The 21,457-nt window shown below is 41.0% G+C and overlaps 2 protein-coding genes across 6 annotated transcripts in view; both read left to right on the forward strand.

Moving 5' to 3' along the window:
• Positions 1 to 744: 744 nt before the first annotated feature.
• Positions 745 to 2,297, forward strand: NOP10 (NOP10 ribonucleoprotein). Its single transcript, XM_004421362.3, has 2 exons — positions 745 to 878; positions 1,168 to 2,297. The coding sequence occupies exons 1-2, from the start codon at positions 825 to 827 to the stop codon at positions 1,306 to 1,308; spliced, it is 195 nt and encodes a 64-aa protein (XP_004421419.1). The 5' UTR covers positions 745 to 824; the 3' UTR covers positions 1,309 to 2,297.
• Positions 2,298 to 4,326: 2,029 nt separating this feature from the next.
• The window catches only part of SLC12A6 (solute carrier family 12 member 6), an 86,006-nt gene continuing 68,875 nt past the window's right edge, over positions 4,327 to 21,457 (forward strand). The window contains exons 1-3 of one of the 5 annotated variants that reach the window (XM_087424640.1): positions 15,144 to 15,257; positions 17,637 to 17,713; positions 17,791 to 17,892. In XM_087424640.1, coding sequence (XP_087280766.1) covers positions 17,877 to 17,892 — 16 coding nt within the window. In that variant the 5' untranslated portion in view covers positions 15,144 to 15,257; positions 17,637 to 17,713; positions 17,791 to 17,876. Of the gene's footprint in view, positions 5,787 to 14,667; positions 15,258 to 17,636; positions 17,718 to 17,790; positions 17,893 to 21,457 lie in introns of those variants that run through there. The other 4 variants (XM_087424631.1, XM_004421363.3, XM_004421366.3 and 1 more) reach the window with 4 other exon arrangements.

Below are 21,457 nucleotides of genomic sequence, written 5' to 3' on the forward strand. Positions count from 1 at the left end.
GCTATTATAAATAATACTGCAACGATCATCTTTGTAATGATATCTGGGCTCCAATTTTCGTTTTTCAAACTAGAGTCCTATAAGGAGAATTTCTACGTTCTTTTAAAAATTCGAAATACCCTTCGGAGGTACATCTTATTATGCTATTATTAGCTACTCACCACCATAAGAGCGCTGAATTTGTGGTAAAGAGACCTGAGTTTGAATCTTGGTTCGACCTCTAAAACATACTTCACCAGTTTCATAAAATAACTTCACGCTCTCCTCGCTGTACAGAATATTGAATACCCATCATGCACTCTTTACCGCCAATACTTTGAAATAGGGCGGGGGGATCGGATGTAAAAGAGAGGAGGGAAGAAAACCTTCTTCTTTCTTCCCTAAGGTAAAGGGGCTCTGGATCCTGGAGCTATTGTTTCTCCAGACACTAGAAACACACTGCCCCTGAAATGGGTGTGCATCTTGAAATAAAGACAGGATTCTATTCATCAATGTTCAACTCATATCCATCCTTACCCCCCTCTAACGCCTAGCAGCCTAGCAGTGTCTGGCACACAGGGGGCACACTCCACGCGTCTCTGAACGCCTGCAAGGTTGCAACTGGGCGCCAACGCCAGCAAAGTTGCAACTGGGTTGCAACTGGGCCAACTCTTGCACTAGGGCGCCCCCTTTTGGCCAGCTGGAGAAAGGCCTAAGTGGACTACATTTCCCGGCATGCCTAGAAAGAGACTTCCGGCTATGCAGGAAGGAAATTGACAAACACGTGAGGCGGTCTGTTGGACGGAACTGCGCACGGAGTTGGAAGTTCTGGCTGTAGTCTGATCATGTTCCTCCAGTATTATCTCAACGAGCAGGGAGACCGGGTCTATACGCTTAAGGTGAGTAGAGGAAACAGGTTGTGAATGGGTATGGCGAGAAATGTAGGTGGGAGCAGCGGTTGAGACCAGGCACCGAGTTGCCTCGCTGGGTGAGGCGAACTAGAAAACCCAGAAGCCAGGCGTGGTAGAAGCGGGAGTGTATGACCTCTTCGTCTGTCCGTCACGTCTTCTGTCCTGTTTACCTTTTTTTGCGCGGCCCTCTCCCCATCCCAGCCTCCATCTCCCTTTAGACGCCAGTGATTAAGTTTTCCCATCACTCCTGTACTGATGTTCTCTGTTTCTTGAGCAGAAGCTTGACCCTGTGGGACAACAGACCTGCTCGGCCCATCCTGCTCGGTTCTCCCCAGACGACAAATACTCTCGACACCGAATCACCATCAAGAAACGCTTCAAGGTGCTCATGACCCAGCAACCGCGCCCTGTCCTCTGAGAGTCCCTTAAATTTCGTGTGTCTTCTGCCGCCTGCTACCCCTCAAGAGACTTTCGAAACCACGCTCTTCAGTCTGTCAGCCTTGAGGCCTTCTGACCACCCTTGCTCTGTGGAATCCGGTCTCATCATTGCTTTTGATCATGCTTGTGTGAGGCAATCATGGTAGCATCTCCCTTAAAGGGAACAAGTTTGAATCTTCTTTTCATGTTTTCAGTCACTGCCAAGTTATTAAAATGATTTGAAGGAGCTCTTGTTTTGTATGTTGTGGGAAGAAAGTAAGTGGTTTAAAAACAAAGACAAAAACGAAGGAGCTGAGAGGGAAGAGTACTCCCAAAGGTACAGCAAGTCCACTTGGAAGAAAAACTTGAGTCGCTGCTGCAGCAGGAGTCGTGCTGTGCTGTTAGTGATAGGAGGGTGTTGAGGAAGGGGAAGAAAGGTTGAGAAAGACGCGTCCACAACTGTCAGCATTCTCTGAAAAATACCCCTGTTGTCACTTAAATAATTTCTTGCCCCTTGAAATGACATTGACTCAAAATGGAAGAGTTGCTTGAAAAATAATAGCTATTTTGTAGAGGGAAGGCAGTGAATTGGAAGTCAGGAGACCAGGATTCTCCCCTCTTTGTATAACTTTGAGAAAGTCACTTAACCTGTTCAGTCTCATTTTTCTCATCATTTCTAAGTTCTCTTCCAACTCTAAAATTGATAGGGTTCAGTGGTGGATCTTACTATATCTACAGTGTTTGTGCAGCCGTTGTGAATAGCAATGCCTTTATGCATATTCACTTCCCCTCTGGAAATAATCCCAGGTTTTTTGTTCTCTCCATCAAGGAATTGTCTTTTTACATACACCTAACTTTATATTCTCTCTGGCAGCTAGCTGCTATTTGGAACTCTTCATGGATCTTAATTTAGAAGATGAAATATGAGAGATTTTGTTGTTTCTCAAGGTAGTGTGGGGGTTAATTAAAAATTTCTTATTTCTTAGTCTATTCACTTACATGGTTCTTAGTATTGGATCTGAGGGATTTTAAAGAGTTACTTTATCCTATTAAGGGGATAATCTTTGAAGAAAGGTTAAAAATTCTGCAAATGACTAGAAAAAGGATCTGCTAAGGAAGATTTCTTAAGCACCAAAGTCAGTAAATGAATTCTGCTACCAATTTTTTTAATGGTGACTGTAATTCTGTCTTTATAAGTTACCACCCTGCCAAAAAAAAAAAGAAAAAGGATTAGCATTGTTCCATGCTACCTGCTGTGTAGACTGAAATGAAAAGATTTGACCTGGAAATATTCCTAATCAAAGTAGAGGAGAAAAGGCAAACTGGTTTCAATATACCGAGGACTTTTTCTTTAAGAGACCCCCTAGGTGTTAACATCTTCTGAGATGTGCTCAGAAACAGTTAAGAGGTATAATATATTGGTATTAGGTAGTATATATAAATGAATGAAAATACACTGTTATGAAACAAAATTGGATATTGTAAAAAATTCAGCGTTTCTTTATAAAGGGAAAGTCTGTGAGATTTGAATGAATAGCAGGCCTGCCTGAGGGAAAAACTGATCCCTCAGGGAGGTGAATTTCTTGCTTTCTCAGGTAGGAAACCTGTCAAGAATCAAGCTTTGAGGAGGTTTACATTTTAAATGGGAATTTACTTATCATTTTGTTACCTGGATCTTTTTAACCAGATTTTGGACTTTGTGTGTCATTTGATAAAAGGGAATATCCTGGCTCAGGTCTTAAATACTGTTTGATCTATTGCTAAGGATGATGCTGAAACATTTCCACTTGGGATGGGCAAGGACCTAGGCAAAGCCAGGACCCAGATTGTTAAATTTAAATGTCTTGACCAGGGCCGGCCCCGTGGTGTAGTGGTTAAGTGTGCGCGCTCAGCTGCTGGTGGCCCAGGTTCAGATCCTGGGCGCTCACCAACGCACCGCTTGTCAAGCCATGCTGTGGGGGTGTCCCATATCAAGTGGAGGAAGATGGGCACAGATGTTAGCCCAGGGCCAGTCTTCCTCAGCAAAAAGAGGAGGATTGACGTGGATGTTAGCTCAGGGCTGCTCTTCCTCATACACACACGAAAAATAATAAAATAAAATAAATGCCTTGACCAAAGCTATGGGAAATAACCTCCTAACAAAACATTGATGAATCAAAATGTATTGAACACCTTTACTCATGCATTAAATACACATGCTGAGAAAAATATTCTGATGGCAATAGTCAACAGAAAGTATCTCAATATCTTTTCCAGGTGTAATATGAAAAACATTTTCTTTAATGGAACTTAAAGTCTGACTAGAAAGTGAACATAACATTTTTTTCCAGCTTTGTTGACAAAATTGTATATATTTAAGGTGTACAACTTGATTTGATAGATGTATATACTGTGAAAGACAGCATTTTTTTAAAGGACAAGAAAAAGAAATGTAGCACAAAGTTTGTATAAATTTGAGGACACAATGCTTTAGAATACACCTCTACATAAAAATTCCAGTGAGAGTCATACCTAGATATATGGCATTGGGAAGTTTGTGATTTTTAAAGAAATTTTGAATGGTATTTTCAGAGACTCTTATTAAAGAGAGATGGTTTTTGGGATTCTGAGGGCAAAGTGTGTCGCCTGCTTTCTGAGATGGCGCCAGAGTGAGTTTGCAACACAGCAGAACCAAGAAGGAAAAGGATGAGTTTTCTCCAGTGCACGCAGCTCAGGAACCGCCCCCCCCCCCAACTACAATTCCCTTCGTGCTCCGGGCCTCCCGCGTTCAGCCCCGCCCCTCGCCCACCAGTCCCGCCGCGACCCGGGCGAGCGCATGCGCGCAGCCCTCTCCGTCACCTCGCGGGCTGCAGAGGCTGGGCGGGGCTTCCTGGCGTTTGCGGGACGGTGCCGCCCTCAGGCCACTCCCCTACGCTTCTCTTGGGACCGTTACCCTCGAATGAGGGACGAGCGGGGAGGGAAGGGTGGGGCTGCGGCTGCGCGGGCACAGCCCTCCGGGCCCGGGGAGGGGGGCGGCGAGGTCACACAACGGCTGCTGTGGCGTCTGGCAGGGGAAGGGGCGCCCTCCCCGGCAGCCCGAGCCCTCCTGCGCGCGCTGCGGCTCGGAAGCAGTTACCGGCTCGTAAACAACAGCTGCGCGCGCACCCGCATCAGCTGGCGCCGGGATCCCGCACCTGCGACCTCCTCCTCTCCTCTCCGCCGCCGCCCCTTGCTCAGCCAGAGCCAGCCTGCGAGGCCGTCTCCTCTTCTGCTGGGACCCAGAGGAAGAAGGGCGAGGGGCTGACCTGCGGCGGGGTTCTGGTAGGGGAGAAAGCATCTCCCGGCAGAGGGTGGCCGGTCTTGTCACACGCAGGAGAAACCCAGAGAGCCGGACTAGCAGCGACCTGCCACAACCCTGAGCTGCAATCCGAGCTCTCTCGACCCGCTAGCCGCCTCCTCGCAGATCCCAGGGACCTTTTTGCCAGAAGATCGGGCGGGCCACCGCGGCAGACCTCTTGGAGGCAGGAATCCGCTGTGCCCCTGCATCCTCCTCTGCTCACCCTTCTCTCCTCATTCTCCTCCATCCAGTAGTGTGGGATATTTTTCCCGTTATGCATGCGCACCTCTCCCACCAAACCCAAGTGGATTATCGGCCTCAAAAACATCGGGTGGCTCTGCACACACCTCCTCCCAGCCAGACCTGTGGGGTATTCACCTGATACACAACAGGTGGCCGGGTGTACACCGTTTCACAATTTGATCTATGCTGTATTCGCCTGATAAGGGTGGGCCTGCGCGCGCTTTGCTCAACTAGAACCCCCGCGACATTTACCGGATAAAGGACTAACTGCCTCGGCCGAAACCTGGGGGTCGAGAGGAGAAACGCTTCACTTGCTTCTCTGAGACCATGACACGGAGCCCGCAGCCCTGGACCAGGGAGATAGCTAGATAGCTCTTCATCCTGAGGGAACGAAGTTACTTGGAATCGTTTTGTCTCTTTTTTTTCTTAAATATTTTTTAGCTACTAGTAGTGCACTTCCTAGGACAATCTGCTTGAATTCTGAGGAGAAGGATTCTTGTTTGGGGCTTTTTGTTTGGTGTAAATCAAGGCTTTTTAAAAAAAAAAAAATCTTTTCTATTTTTGCAATCGAAAGTAGCTAGCGTAGGAGGACGGATTTTGCGGGGTTTTCCATTTTTCTTTGTCCTTATAAAGGAAAAGAAAAAGAAAAATGCATCCTCCAGAAACCACCACCAAGATGGCTTCAGTTCGGTTCATGGTGACACCGACAAAGATCGATGACATTCCAGGTTTGTCGGACACCAGCCCGGACCTCAGCTCTCGATCCAGTTCCCGAGTAAGATTTAGCTCCCGGGAAAGTGTGCCTGAAACAAGCCGTAGTGAGCCTATGAGTGAGATGTCTGGAGCCACCACTTCTCTGGCCACTGTCGCACTAGATCCAGCCAGTGACCGGACTTCTAACCCGCCGGATGGTACTGAGGGTAAGTAGAAACGCAGATGACAGGGTACCTTCATTACTGGCTTATTTATCCAGGGTGACTGTCTATCTACTGGGAGATCATTTTTCCATTAAACGACAACCATCAGGAACCAAGGTGCCTTTTTCTGAGATGCTTAGGAATCCTTCGGAGTAATGGTTAGCATAGTGGCTCTCTGCAATGGTAATTTGGCACGAGGGAAGGGATGTTGCAAAAAGGAAAGTAGATGTCTATTTTGACTTCCTCATTTGTGTCTCCTTAGAATTGAAATGTCTTTTGGTTAAGAATAAATATCAAAGAATTTAATCGTTTTTGAGCACAGAGAATCTTAAATGGTAAAATTTAGTGGAAAGCTAGCTTTGGGGCTCTAACTATTACAGTCTGCTTTTAAGGCCACTTAGGAGGAGTAGTTATTGATCGTATCTTAGTTATTGGCTTTCCTATAAAGACTTCAGATATTGTATCACAAAATTCTTTTTAAAAATTTGTGTTTTACAGAGACAGTGGGTTCAAGTAGCTAAGCTTACTCAGAGTGAAGCTGGGTAGATCTAGTGTGCTATCCTGTCGAATGGAGAAATTGTACAGAGGCTTTTAGGGCCTCATTCCCACATAATTTTCCCACTTTGAACTTTAGATGAAATGTATTGAGTATTGAATCTTCATAGTAAGGAAGTAGCACACAAGCCACTTCTGACCTCTATTGACCACTGCAGACCTTTTAGCTTCCTAAACCAGTTTGTGTCAGCTGGCTTGGAAGTTTTTATTGGATTTAGTGGGAAGAGGTGATGGAGGCAAGAGATGAGATAAAATGGAGAGGTCATAACGTTTTTTGGACTCCGAAGTAGAAAAGTTTGAGAACTGCTTGTATGTTTAGTTTTATGCTATATTCTAACTAATGTAGATCTGTCTGGTAGTGAAAATTTCTCTTAAGAATCTTAAAGACTCTTAAAATGTTATTCTACCCAAATTTGAAAACCGTAACTTTAGCCGCTGACTTGTGAAAGCTAGGCTGACTTGCCATTTTCTGGTGTCAAGAAATATCGTTCCTCCTAACCTAAAGGGTACAGGAAACCAGAATGGTTTTAGTTCCTCATTTCTGTTTGTGTTTTTTAATGTCTGGAGACAAGGTAGATTTGGTAAAGTTTATTGTCCTAGAATTCTCTTATCCTTGACTAATCATTTTTTATAGGGAGATATTACAGGTTGGTTCCTGGACTTAACTATTTTCAACTTCTTGACAAACTTTACACTGTGTACGATGGTGTTAAATTATTTTTGATTCCATAATATAATTTCATCATTTCTTCTTCCTTCAAGTTAATTCTAAATTGTAGTTTTAGTTTTTATTCATCGTACTGTATTTAGGTTGTAAAAATACCGGGTAAAGACTATAACAGTGTTAATTTTTTTAATGCTGTAGTTGTCATTAGGTAATTTATACTAGTTAAGTGTTGTTAGGCTTGTGACTTATCTGTTATGGAATTGTATATTCATTCTTTTTTTTTTTTTTTATAATTTTATTTATTTATTTTTTTCCCCCCAAAGCTCCAGTAGATAGTTGTATGGTCATAGCTGCACATCATTCTAGTTGCTGTATGTGGGACGCAGCCTCAGCATGGCCAGAGAAGCGGTGCATTGGTGCGCGCCCCGGATCCGAACCCGGGCGGCCAGCAGCGGAGCGCGCGCACTTAACCGCTAAGCCATGGGGCCGGCCTTCATTCTGTTTTAAAAGGTAGACTTACTTCAGTGATGTGTTAGCCTTGCAGAACAAGATCCTTATCCAGGCTGCTGTGTTATCTTACCTGTAAGCATTCTTTACAGTCTAGAGTGGTATTATTTTACACTATAGGTGTAAAACTGGGGACATGTCTAGGTGAAATCTGTGTTGTTTAGGTGGGTACAGATGTTAAAGCTTGGCTCTCTAAGACATTCCTTAATGTTCAAATACTCTCTGGAACCAGATGAAAGGGAAATTAACAGTCCAGCCATTAGATCGCACTTTCCCCTAAATTCTCGGGAAACTAGTTTCCTACTTTCCCAATGACCTACTTTTTCTATCTTTTAAAAAAATTCTTGATTTTTTAGTTAGAATTAATTTAAAAATTAATTACTTTTTAAATTTATGATGACTATCGTCCTGTGATGTATTTTCCCCACCAGTAGGGGGAACTGGTGGGAAATATAATTATCCCGCCTTTGGCTTCATAATATGTGGATGCCCTTGTGAGATTTAGATATAGATCTTCAAAGGATGCAGTTGTCAAGAGATTCAAGGACATACATTAATCTACATTTGTCTCTGGGCTGGATTTAGTTCAGGAAAACAACTACTTCCTTTTCTACAATTGACTCTACCCTTAATCTCATAGTATATTTCAGAATTGTGTTTGCTATTTTAATCTTTAGAATTCTGTGGTATTTTTGGCTCTTTCTACAGCCGTCTGTGTTTGCGACAAAGGTATGATACCCTCTCCTTACCCCACAATTCTCATGCCTCCCACATTTTTCCCTGTAGAGAAGCTTCCCACCTTAAGTTTCTTTTCTTGTCATGTACCTTTTACTCACATTACATTGCACAGCCAAGGCGGGTGGCATACGAAGTTTTACTTATTTCTGTTTTAATTTTTTCTACTGTTGACCTTTTGAGTAGATAATTATCTTTCTGCTATCGAAAAATTTATAGTTCTTTCATTTTGTCAAGGTTCCATTAGAATTTATGAGACTGTCCAGTTGGTAAATGAAATCAAGAATCTTAGCACTGTACTGGCTTATGCATGAAGAATGTCTTAAAGACAAAAAAGGAGGGGCCGGCCCGGTGGCGTAGCCATTAAGTATGCCCGCTCTGCTGCAGCGGCCCAGGGTTCAAAGGTTCAGATCCCGGGCGCGCACCGACGCACTGCTTGTCAAGCCGTGCTGTGGTGGCGTTCCATATAAAGTAGAGGAAGATGGGCACAGATGTTAGTCCAGGGCCAGTCTTCCTCAGCAAAAAGAGGAAGATTGGCATTGGATGTTAGCTGTGGGCGAATGTTGCTCACCAAAAAAAAAAGACACAAAAGGAACTGTCGGGAGTTGATACCTCTAGAGAGTTATGAAAATACGGTGGAGAGTGGGAATTTTCCTTTACCAAAACAATTCCGAAGGGCATGTACAATTGTTTATGTGGAGGGTGTATCACTTTTATGATAAATTTTTTAAGAGGCATGGCATGTTAGGGAACTTCAGATGCTCAAGAATTGAATTCTGATCAGACTCCATTTTAATAAATGAGGAAAGTAAGGTTTGCAGAGATGGTTATTTGTAGATCACAGAGTGGCAAAGCCAAGACTGAAGCATAGGCCTCCTGACTTCTATCCAGTGCTTTCTATTATATCATTTTGCCTCTGTCATGATGAACATTTTTTACATTTGCCTCATAACCATTTGGTTAACTTAAATGATTGTTAGAATAATAATGCCTGGGCCGGCCCTGTGGCTTAGTGGTTAAGTGCGCGCGCTCCACTGCTGGGGGCCCGGGTTCGGATCCCAGGCACGCACAGACGCACCTCTTCTCCAGCCATGCTGAGGCCGTGTCCCACATACAGCAACTAGAAGGATGTGCAGCTATGACATACAACTATCTACTGGGGCTTTGGGGGGGGGAAATAAATAAATAAAATCTTAAAAAAAAAAAAAGAATAATAATGCCAAAAAAGAGCAAGTAACATATTTTTATATATTTCACACAGGCTCTAATACATTTCACCCTTTTACAATTAAACAAATACTCCCTGAGGCTCTGATATGTGTGAGGCACTCTGGTAGGAATTATAGAAATACGCAAGTAAGATATAGGTTCTGCTTTTGGAGAGCTCATGGTATAGTGGTGAAAATGATAACACTTGGTCCATTCCTTCACCATTTACTGAGCACTTATTCTGGGTCAGACCCTGTTCTGGGTGTTAAGGATGCAGGACTGAGAAAAAGAATCCGGTTAACTGTTCTAAGGAAAGTTATGATATAACATAGAAAAGCAAACAAATTTTCATATAAATTATAATGCTGTATGATAAATACAACAACAGAAATGTACAGCAAAATACAAAAAATAATAGAAAAATACAGTAAAGGAAAATGATGAACTGAGGTGAAATGGAGACACTAAGAAACTGGAGGACTTGATGAGGTAATGTGGTAGTGAAAGATGTAGAAGGATTCAAGACTGTGGTCAGACAGTTGAATGTTGGAGTTAATGGTTTCAGAGATGGGGCAGTTCCAGAGGTAATATGATCTAGTGTGCAGCCTTGGGAGTGGGTTTCTAAAGTGGAGTAAAAGTAAAAGCCCCTTGAGTCAAGGAGCTCTAATACCAACTTTGAGGCTGGCTGTTACCAAGTTTTTACTGAGGGGTGTTAGGTGGTAGAGATGCAAAAATAGTTTAGATAAGTCCTTCCTTCCAAGAGTCACCTTCTCTCCGAAACTTTTTCTGATTCAACCCCACACCCAGATAGAATAGATCAGTTCTTTATATCCCTTATACAGACTGTTACTGTAGCACCTATTTCATTTAATTTTGTTGTTTTTGTTTACATATTATTTTTATCAATTAGGCTGTAAGGTTTTTGAGGACAGGGACACGAAGTTGTCTTTGTGTCTTCAGCACCTAGTGTAATGCTTGATGCCACATATTGCTTGTACTCACTAAATACATATTGAGTTTAAGATCTGCTAAACTAAAAAAAGAGATAGAAATATAAACAAAAATGAAAAACATACTATGATAAAGTCAAATACCTACTAGAGCAGTGATGCTTCATCTGGCTGCATATTGGAATGATCTAGAGATTTTTTTTTTTTTTTAAAGATTTTATTTATTCAGTTTTTTCCCCCCAAAGCCCCAGTAGATAGTTGTATGTCATAGGTTCACATCCTTCTAGTTGCTGTACGTGGGACTCGGCCTCACGTTGGACGGAGAAGTGGTGCCTCGGGGCGCTCCCGGGATCCGAACCCGGGCCCCCAGCATCAGAGCGCGCGCACTTAACCGCAAAGCCACGGAGCCGGCCCATCTAGAGATATTTTTTAAAAAATACCTCTGCCCCGTTCCCAGGGATTCTTTTTTTTTTTTTTTAAAGATTTTATTTATTTATTTTTTTCCCCCCAAAGCCCCAGTAGATTGTTGTATGTCATAGCTGCACATCCTTCTAGTTGCTGTATGTGGGACGCGGCCTCAGCATGGCCGGAGAAGCGGTGCGTCGGTGCACGCCCGGGATCCCAACCCGGGCCACCAGCAGCAGAACGCATGCACTTAACCGCTAAGCCACGGGGCCGGCCCCTAGGGATTCTGATTTAATTGCATCAGTAGTTTTTATTTTTTTATTTTTATTTTTTTTTGTGTGAGGAAGATCAGCACTGAACTAACATCCGTGCTAATCCTGTTCTTTTTGCTGAGGAAGACCGGCTCTGAGCTAACATCTATTGCCAATCCTCCTCCTTTTATTTCCCCAAAGCCCCAGTAGATAGTTGTATGTCGTAGCTGCACATCCTTCTAGTTGCTGTATGTGGGACGCAGCCTCAGCATGGCCGGAGAAGCGGTGCGTCAGTGCGCGCCCGGGATCCGAACCCCGGCCGCCAGTAGCGGAGTACGCGCGCTTAACCACTAAGCCACGGGGCCAACATGCATCAGTAGTTTTTAAAAGCTCTTCAGCTAATTCTAATATCAAGCCAGAGTTGAGGACCGTAGCTCAAAAGGGAAGAATGATTAATGCTACATGCATGGAAAGAACTTTCCCACCTGAGCTGGGCTTTCAAGGGTTAACAGAAGTTCACCAAGTGGATAAGGCGCAGCAGGCTTTTCCTTAAATGTGAGTAGGTCTTACAGAATATTTATCTGCACTTGGAGTCATTACATTACACATGGACGTTTAGCCTGCTCGGCTGATCTACCAATTCTGTGTGTTTTTAGTAGGTCTTGTCAGTCTCTCATGCTAGGGTTAAATTGGAGTAATGTTTTAATAAGAAACTTAGAAAGTGCTCTGTTTTTTTTTTCATAAGACCGTGTTTCAAAGTACCAAGCGCTTTTATTTAACTTTTGAAAAAAACTTCTAGTTTTTTGCCCCAGACCAAAATAAGTGAATTATATTGTATTTTCAATTGCAAGTGACTATTACCCTTCTTTTATTTTTTTTTATTTATTTTTTTTTTAAAGATTTTATTTATTTATTTTTTTCCCCCCAAAGCCCCAGTAGATAGTTGTGTGTCATGGTTGCTGTATGTGGGACGCGGCCTCAGCATGGCCGGAGAAGCAGCGCGTCGGTGCGAGCCCAGGATCCGAACCCCAGGTCACCAGCAGTGGAGCGCGCTCACTTAACCACTAAGCCACGGGGCCGGCCCCTACCCTTCTTTTAAATATACCTTTCATATTATATGTTTATTGAATACTATCCATTTCACTTTGGCACTCTAATAGTGAGCTATAACGTTGTATAAGGTAGTAAGATGGATAGTTTTATAAAAATACATGGATTTGATACCTTCTTAGCTTGCCTGATAGCATCTTCTGATAGATGTTTTTAGAGGGTTTTCAGTATCACTTATCTGAAACATTTTGGTTATAGACCACATCTGTTTTTCCCCTCTTCTTCATATTCCATAGCCAATGATTAAACTTTGTAATATACTACTTTACCCCCCAAGAAGCAATTAGCCAAATCCAGAATATGGGAAATTTTATTGAATAACTAGATTCTTCAGCCAATAAATGGCATGGAAAGAAAAAGAAAACTGTTACAGATAAAAAGCGTATCAACTAAATGCAATGTGTGGACTTTGGATCCTGATATGAACGAAACAACTTAAAAAGATATTTTTGAGATAATCAGAGGAATGTGACCATGTACTTGGTATTAAACAATATTAAGGAACTATTGTGAATTTTCTTAGGTATATTTATGGCATTGTGGTACTGTAAATCCCTTACCTTACCTATAGAGATACATATTGAAGTATTGACAGGTGAAATGAAATGTTACTCCCCTCCCCCCCAAAAAAGTTGAGAGATTGGCTAATGTTTATAATTTATTGAATCGGAATAAAAGGTACATGAAGATTCATTTTACTATTCTCTCTGCTTGTGTATATGTTTGAAAATATCTGTAATAAAAACTTTTAAAAGGTTAAACTGCAATTGAGAAAGCTGCTTTAATAGAAAGGACTTTCTTTTATAGAGTCTGTCCTAGAATGCGCTAGATATTTGATTAAACATCAGTGATTGGTAAAGTGATCGCTTCACCTTCTTGTCTTTTATCTTTGGTGGTCTCTTCTATGTCCTCACTAATTCTCTCCACCAAGGGCCTCATTCTTTTTTTTTTTTTTTTTGTGAGGAAGATCAGCCCTGAGCTAACACCCATGCCAATCCTCCTCTCTTTTTGCCGGGGAAGACTGGCCCTGGGCTAACATCTGTGCCTATCTTCCTCCACTTTATATGGGACGCCACCACAGCATGGCCTGACAAGCAGTGCATCAGTGCGCGCCTGGGATCCGAACCCAGGCTGCCAGCAGCGGAGCGCACGCACTTAACCACTACTCCACGGGGCCAGCCCCCAAGGGCCTCATTCTTTTCCTCTCAGTGGCATGTTTCTTGATTCCAGATTCTCATCAAGTTTGCTTTGATGTTATATGTACTGGAATGGAAAAGAAAGAAGAAGACACTTCTTGGGGACCAGGGAACCTTATAAAAGTCATGCTTTCCCTTTGGAAGGCTGTTAGAATAAAGAGAATGTTTCTAATGCTGACATTTAAGGCAATTTGTAATGATCTATGAGGACGATATTATGATCTAAAGTTTTGGATCATAGTTGCCTCTCTTTTTGCCCCCTCTGACTAATAAATACTTCTGGGCTAGCAAGACCTTTGTGCAAATTCTAAAAAGGTACCCCTTCCAGGCTTCCCTGAGGAAGGGCAAACTGGATTTCAGCCCCCACGCCGCTGCTCTGTTGGCCCGACACAACCAGCACAGCTGCACCAGTGGGCTTGTTGACTCAGAATTATGCAGATTATATGTGTTTTAAGTTCTAGGTGATGTGTTTCTTAGCAGTAGGCATGCAAGTTTGGAGAGCTATATTGTAGGAATTATGAAAGCATTTTATTTTGTGAATGTGTAAAACAATGTATTATTTCAATGAAGTTTTATATGTAAATGGAAAAACAAAAAGATATTCCCTATTGAAACTCTGTGATTGAGTGCTTTGGTGTATTTTGTAGAATACCAGCAATTATATATGAAGATAAGAGCACAAAACTGCAGAACATGGCCGGCCCCGTGGCTTAGTGGTTAAGTGCGCGCTCTCCGCTACTGGCAGCCCGGGTTAGGATCCCGGGCGCGCACCGACGCACCACTTCTCCGGCCATGCTGAGGCTGCGTCCCACATACAGCAACTAGAAGGATGTGCAACTATGACATACAACTATCTACTGGGGCTTTGGGGGAAAAAAGGAGGAGGGTTGGCAATAGATGTTAGCTCAGAGCCGGTCTTCCTCAGCAAAAAGAGGAGGATTAGCATGGATGTTAGCTCAGGGCTGATCTTCCTCACAAAAAAAAAATAAAATAAAATTTTGCTCTTTTAAACAAACTTGGACTCTTGGGAAAATTAATGTCTCTTCTTGGATGTGCTTGTATACACTACAGCATCCAGTATTATGCCTTGTATAAAATATGTAGGTGTTCATTAAATACTTGGTGAATGAAAGTTCTCATCAGAAAGAGAAGAAAAAACTTTTATTGATTTGTATGACTATTTTCCATGTACTTTGAAATAAAGCAACAGCAGAAACTTACAAATAGCTTATGGTTCATTTTCTAAATTGGCGTAGTTTCTCTAAAGAGGAAAGTGTGTAAAATGAAATGTTCCCTAATCTTCTTTCTCTTGTGAAATATGAGAGCAGAGGTTGGGATCATGATGGTGCATGTAGGGATGGAAATAACTTAAGTGAAGGAAACAAGTGGGTGGCAGTTCATGCATTCTGCCCACTCTCCAGCTTTTGGCAGCTCTGAGAAAGCAGCCTAAACAGTTCTTCAGATTCTTGAGCTTAATAACAATAAGCAAGGGGTGGAGTGCTTAATCCTTTTGAGTGACTGATAAACACTGTAGAAGGCGTGTCTTTCAGCATTCCACTCCCTTAGGGCTGGAGCTGTAAGTCACGTGAACTGAAAGTACTTCCCGATTCCCAGCCTCGGTCTCCAGCAGGCAGTAATCAGAGTCTGAAAGGGGCACGGCAAGGAAAAGGTAGGCAGGGAAAAGTAGACTGGAAGAAAGTTTAAATACAGTAAGAGCAGAGGATTTCTAACTAACAGCAAGAGCACAGGCTTTCTAACTATAACAATGCCACACTTTACTGTGACTAAGGTAGAGGACCCAGAGGAGGGGGCAGCAGCTTTGGTCTCCCAAGAGGGGGAGCCCAGCTTAGCAGGAATAAAAGACCGGATTCAGCATTCAGATGAACCGGGTAAGTACTTGGCAGCTTTGGGAACGTATAGGGTTTTTCGTAAAAGAAATGGTAACTAAAATATTCAAAATATCTCCTTAAGGATGGAGAAAAAGTACTGTGGTTAAAGTGTTTCTCAGTCAGCTGTTTCACTCCCTTGTATATCTGATAACTTATCTTACTTTTTTCACATTCTGGTTTGTTTTTCCCTGCAATGAGTTCTGTGTTCGTTACCTACAGGTGAAATTGAATCGGTGGCAACACGTGAAACAAGTTTTCAAGCAAAAAGAAAGGCGCAGTAAAAGTCAATTTATGCGGAATTTAGAATTCACCTTCTGCTCAGATAAATTATCTGGAAAAGTACATAAAGAAGGAGCATGATTCAGTAGTTTCGTAGAGTGGACTTTGCAGTTGTGACTTTTCAAGTTATTCTGTATTTTGCCTCACTTTACCAGTTAAACAGTAATTCAATAGTGAATGGTCTAAGAATTCTTTAATGAAAGAACAAAAGTACAATAGATCATTATGATGACCAGCATAGCATCAGATTTAATAAGTTTGATGAATGTGATTATCCCTATTATTTTCTCTAAATGGTAACAGTTAACACTTGCTGGAGGAATTGCGGCTTTGAGTTTTTAAACATGCAATTAAAATCTTAGTCAGTATTACGGTATTAAATATAGTCGTGGTTTGAAGCCCTTTATTTTTTAAGTCTGTAAATTTCATAAATTGTCAAAAACTTCTCTGGTGTGTGAATAAAGGCTAAGGGAAAAAATAATCTCTCAAAGTCCTTTTTAATTCCATGATTCCATGATTCTAACTTTTCCCTATAGCAAGTAACATATCACGATTCCTTGCTGTAAACAGCTGTTGACTCGCTCCTGTCTTACCAAGGCTTTATGAATTTTTAAGGATCTGTAACTCAAGAACTATCAAAAAAAATTTCCTCCTTTTTTCTTTCCTTCTAGTGAGAGAATTTACTAGGGGAAGATAAAAACGAAAGGTTTTATGGAAACTGTCTGCCAGGTTATTTTCATTATGCTGAGTAGTCAGGGTGATAAGTTGGAAGTTTAACCTACTTTGAACTTGAACCTGATTTTCCACAACTTTAGCTCAAAGAAGTTAGGTTCTCTTTTGGGATTGTGTGTATTTGAAGCTGTGCTTTCTTAGTTGCTTATGTTTGCTGCCCTTACATTTTAATCCCTTTAGGCTTCTGCCTTTGCTATTCATTAATTTCGCAAAATGAAGTCTATCTGTACCTCATTTCACTTCTTATTGTTTTTTATTTCCTTTCTTCACCACCTCTATTTTATTATTTCATCTGTACTGATTCTGTAATGTTTGGGGAAATCTGCTTTATTCAAATTAGAACAGTGTTGAAATAATTTAATCTTTTAGCAGCCACCTAGAAAAGCCATAAAAATTTTTTTGAAATTTTGATAGCAGTCAACTTTGTAATAAGTGACATTGCTAGGCTTAATTTAGTTTCTTCCATAGTAATTGCTTTGGACGAGGAAGACGTGACAGATACATCTAACTTGAATTTTATAAGGCTTTTTATTTTGGCGTTTTCCGTGACAGCCCAGAAAGTATCCACTTGAATGAACTATTGTTTGGTAAGTGAACAACTGATGGGAGTATAGTATCTAATTGTATTTATCTTTATTGTAGGGTTAAATTGGAAGGGAAGAGGAGGGAAATGTATATGGGAAAAACCTGGAAGTTTTGTTTTTTTTTTTTTTACTTTGGAGTAAAATGTTCTTGCTGATAGATGGTGTTTTTGGAGCAGTTGTTTGAAATGCAATAAATTTTATCCCTTTTTCTTCTGAATTAAAAATTGTTAAACTGGGGCCGGCCCCATGGCCTACTGGTTAAGTTCAGCGTGCTCCACTTCAGCGGCCAGGGTTCGGTTCCCAGGTGCGGACCTACACCGCTCATTGGAGGCCCTGCTGTGGTGGTGACCCACATAGAAAATAGAGGAAGATTGGAAAAGATGTTAGCTCAGGGTGAATCTTCCTCAAGCAAAAAGAAGAGGATTGGCAACAGATGTTAGCTCAGAGCAGATCTTCCTCAGGGAAAAAAAAATTGCTAAACTGATTGTGGTTTTGTTGCAAGCACTTCTAACCCTAGCCAGTTATGTAGCCAGTTGCTTTTTGTGGTTTTCCTTCTTTATCTGTGAGGAGAGAAAAATATGTAATGTCATATAAATTGAACATATTTAGAGAGCAGATCATCCTTTAAAATGTATTTTTTAAAAGATGAGATTTATTTGAACTAGGCAGGTAATTTGAGATAAAATAGAAATATGAATATAGACATAATCTAAACTAATTTTATTTTATTTTTTAATTTATTTTATTGAGGTCACATTGTTTTATAACATTATATAAATTTCAGGTGTACATCATTGTATTTCAACTTCTGTATAGACTGCATCGTGTTCACCACCAGAAGTCTAGTTTCCATCTGTCGCCGTATGTATGTGCCGCTTTACCCCTTTTGCCCTCCCCTAACCCCCTTCCCCTCTGGTAACCACTGTCGACTGAAATAGAGTCTAGGTAATATTAGTGAAGGAGTTTGTTCAGTAATCAGAGTGAGGAGTTCAAGCCCTCGGAAACAGTTCAACAGAGCGCTCGGATGGAATTGTTCCCAGGTATGTGAGGTTAAGTGCAGCTTATATCTTGCACAAACACTGTACATACAGGGAAGAAGGAAAAAAACTTACAACCAGATTTCATATATGTTAAAAGGGATAGGGTACATCTGGTTTTTCTCTAGATTATACGTTAAAGATAACATAAACAAGAATTTCAAACAGGTTCAGAGATGGTAATGTTTTCTACATGTGGTGGGAGGCAAGGACCAGGGTCCTCAATTATTCCCTTAATCTCTAAGAAATGCAGCTGGAGATGTAGGAGCTAGGTACCCTTTATCTTTTCCTGGTGCAGATTTCTCCAGCTGGCATCTTTAGTCATGAGGTGTGGGGTTGCAAAGTCGTTTTGACAGGCTGAAGATGGCCTGCACGGCTGCTTCACAGTACAGCCTGGGTTTTATTGTACTGACTTAAAGCCTATGCAATTAGTTTGTTAGATATCACCTGTTAGACCAGGGAGAGGGGTCCCAAAAATCTGTCCACACCACCAATCCGTTCTCCATATCTATGTGTTTGTTTGTCTTCCACATATGAGTGAAGTCATATGGTAATGGTCTGTCTCCGTCTGACTTATTTCACTTAATATCCTCAGGGTCCATCCATGTTGTCACAAATGGCATAATTTTATCTTTTTTTTGTGGCTGAGTAGTATTCCATTGTGTATATATACCACATCTTCTTCATCCATTTATCTGCTGATGGGCACTTGGGTTGCTTCCAAGTCCTCGCTATTGTAAGCAATGCTGCAGTGAACGTAGGGGTGCATATACCTTTTTGAAATAGTGTTTTCATGTTCTTTGGATAGATACCCAGAAGTGGAATAGCTGGATCATATAGTGTTTCTATTTTTAATTTTTCGAGAAATTTCCATACGGTTTTCCATAGTGGCTGCACCAATATATGTTCCCACCAACAGTGTATAAGGGTTCCTTTTTCTCCACATCCTCTCCAACACTTGTTATTTCTCATCTTTTTAATAATAGCTATTCTGACTGGTGTGAGGTGACATCTTGTAGTTTTGCTTTGTTCAACGTCTTTTGAAGTGCCTGTTGGCTATCTGTGTATCTTCTTTGGAAAAATGTTCAGATCCTCTGTCCATTTTTTAATTGGGTTGTTCATTTTTGTTGTTGTTGAGTTGTACAAGTTCTTTATATATTTTGGATATTAACCCTTTATCAGATATATGATTTGCAAATATTTTCTCCCAGTTATCTTTTCGTTTTGTTGATGCTTTCCTTTGCTGTGCAGAAGCTTTTTAGTTTGATGTAGTCCCATAAACTAATTTTAAAAAGAAGTATGTTAATCCCTGCCATGCTAGCTACTAGAATGTCAATTTAGTAAAACCCTGCTTAATTTTGGTTTTAAAGGGAAAAGCAGAAACTCAGACTTTCCTAACATCTTTCTTGACTATTTTCCTCCTCCCCAGTCCAGTTTAGGTGCCCCATCCTATGTTTCCTCAGCAGCCTGTCCATAGAAATAGCACCTACCACACTCTGTATTGTAGTCACCTGTTTGCTTCTCTCCCCCCCAGTAGAATGACTCTAGGCTCCTTGAGGGTAGAGACCTTGTGGGACCATTTTTGTATCTCTAGGACCAGGTGAATTACACATAATAGGCAATTCAGTGAATAGATTTGTACTGTGCCTTTTTTATTCTCCAAACACATGTTCAGTGCAAATATCATGTGCCAGGTGTACTTTTTTCCTAAGGCTCCAAAGGCATAGGAAGAATAAGTTCCCCACCAAAGGGGGAAGAATAGCTTTAGAGCTAGGGACCTGGCTTTGAGGCCCAGTCCTACTAATTATTACTAATTAGGAGTAGTGATAATTTGTATTAATTATTACTTGAGTGACTTTGGGCAAGTTATTTAACTTCTCTTAGCCTTAGTTTACTCATTGATGAAACAAAGGGAGTAAGAATACCTACTTTACATGGTGGTTGTGAATTACATGGAATTACATGGAAAAATATAAGGCACTCAAACATGTGTGACACAGCACTCAAAAATAAGAGCTACCTTTTACTCATTATATTGGATTAGTGGTTTAATAAGAACAAAAACTGCTTTGGATAACAGATGATGGAGAGAATAATAATATTTCCTGGAGTGGACCCTGGACAGGTATCTCAGAGGATGGGACACAACTGATTCTTGAAGGGAGGTCCAGAGAAGGAGATTACAAGCATAGGAAGAATTAGAAAGTATGAGAGGAACGTGTAGCACTTGTGGGAAGGAGAAGTTTGAGGTAGTTAGCACACTGGGCATGTGGTGAAGAGAGCTAAAAGATGAGGCTCCTTAATGAAGTGTTGTCAATTTCACCCTCTCCCCACTCTGTGGAATAGTGAGTATTAAGCTTTTTTAGAGATAAGAAACAGGCTGTTGACAGTAACTTGCCTCGGGCTACCAGGTGAGTAGTAGCAGAGCCAGAGTTCAAACTTCTACATTTTCTGTGCTTCCCGTCATACCATGATGCCAAGTCCTAGCTTTTTAAGAATAAGAACAAGTTACTTTATATCTTAATGTGCATGGACCACAGGATTTGGTGTGAGCATTATCAGATCTGTGATGTTTTTTTATAAGAACTATACAACAGAGTTTTACTGTTTATTGCATTTACTTAATCAGGTATAAACGTTACATTCATACATTTATTTAAATATTTATTGAGTTTAAGTATTTCTGTGAAATAATTGTCCCAAATCTTCTCCCTCACTCCTCAGATCTTCTTAGGCAGATTTCGACTGCTGAACTTGCCTTCACTTGATGCAGATAGCAGATTGGAAGATTTCCCCTTCCTTTGAAATAGTGTTTTAAGGAAATTTTCAGAAACAGACCTATAGCAGAAAAGAAAGGAACCTTTATTAGTATGGAACAGCATCTCCAAACGTTCTCTCTCAAGTAATCCAGATGGTATGAGAGCATACCGTGAGAGAGATTTCGTGTTAAATGGAGTTTAAATTGTATTAAGAACCCACAAGAAGTTAGACTGTTAACTAAACATTAGTTCTGCTAGTTACCCGTGAAAGCTTATGTTCTAAAGAAGGTGATGTAACTACTTTCTTTTATTGACTAACATTAAAATAGGTTGAAATAGGCAACTAAATAGCTTCTTTGTATTGATAAAAAATGTTTTCTGTAGTGAAGATTTAAAAACTGTATTTGTTTTTGTCCTTTTAACTATTCAGATGAGATTTTTTACCAACCCAACTAACAGAAATTCAGATCTGCTTGTTTTAAAATCTCAGGATCACATGTTTGTCCTTAAACTTGGCTTGATGAGACATGTTTTTCTGCCTCCCTCCCCACCCCTCAATATTCCATCGTTGTCAGAAAGACTAATACCTCCCTGAAATATCTTCCCAATTCTTTTTACCATGTATTTTTTTACTCTAAGACGTTAATGCAACAACACAAATTTGAGTCTGATTCCTTTCAGTTCTTTACATCTTAAAACTTTGCTTAGATTATTGACCCTTCGTTGTCGTCATATTATACTCTGACAATCTTGAACACTTTCATTCCCTATTTCAATACTGTTATCACCAGTTTTTTAGAATCTCTCGC

Source organism: Ceratotherium simum, chromosome 3 (assembly GCF_057802395.1).
Source record: "Ceratotherium simum simum isolate JZ-2026a chromosome 3, ASM5780239v1, whole genome shotgun sequence".
Lineage (NCBI taxonomy): Eukaryota > Metazoa > Chordata > Mammalia > Perissodactyla > Rhinocerotidae > Ceratotherium > Ceratotherium simum.

Coding starts and splice junctions, on each gene's coding strand:
- NOP10 (XM_004421362.3), top strand. CDS start 825: ATGTTCCTCCAGTATTATCTCAACGAGCAGGGAGACCGGGTCTATACG. Junction 879..1,167: donor ACCGGGTCTATACGCTTAAG/GTGAGTAGAGGA, acceptor TTTCTTGAGCAG/AAGCTTGACCCTGTGGGACA.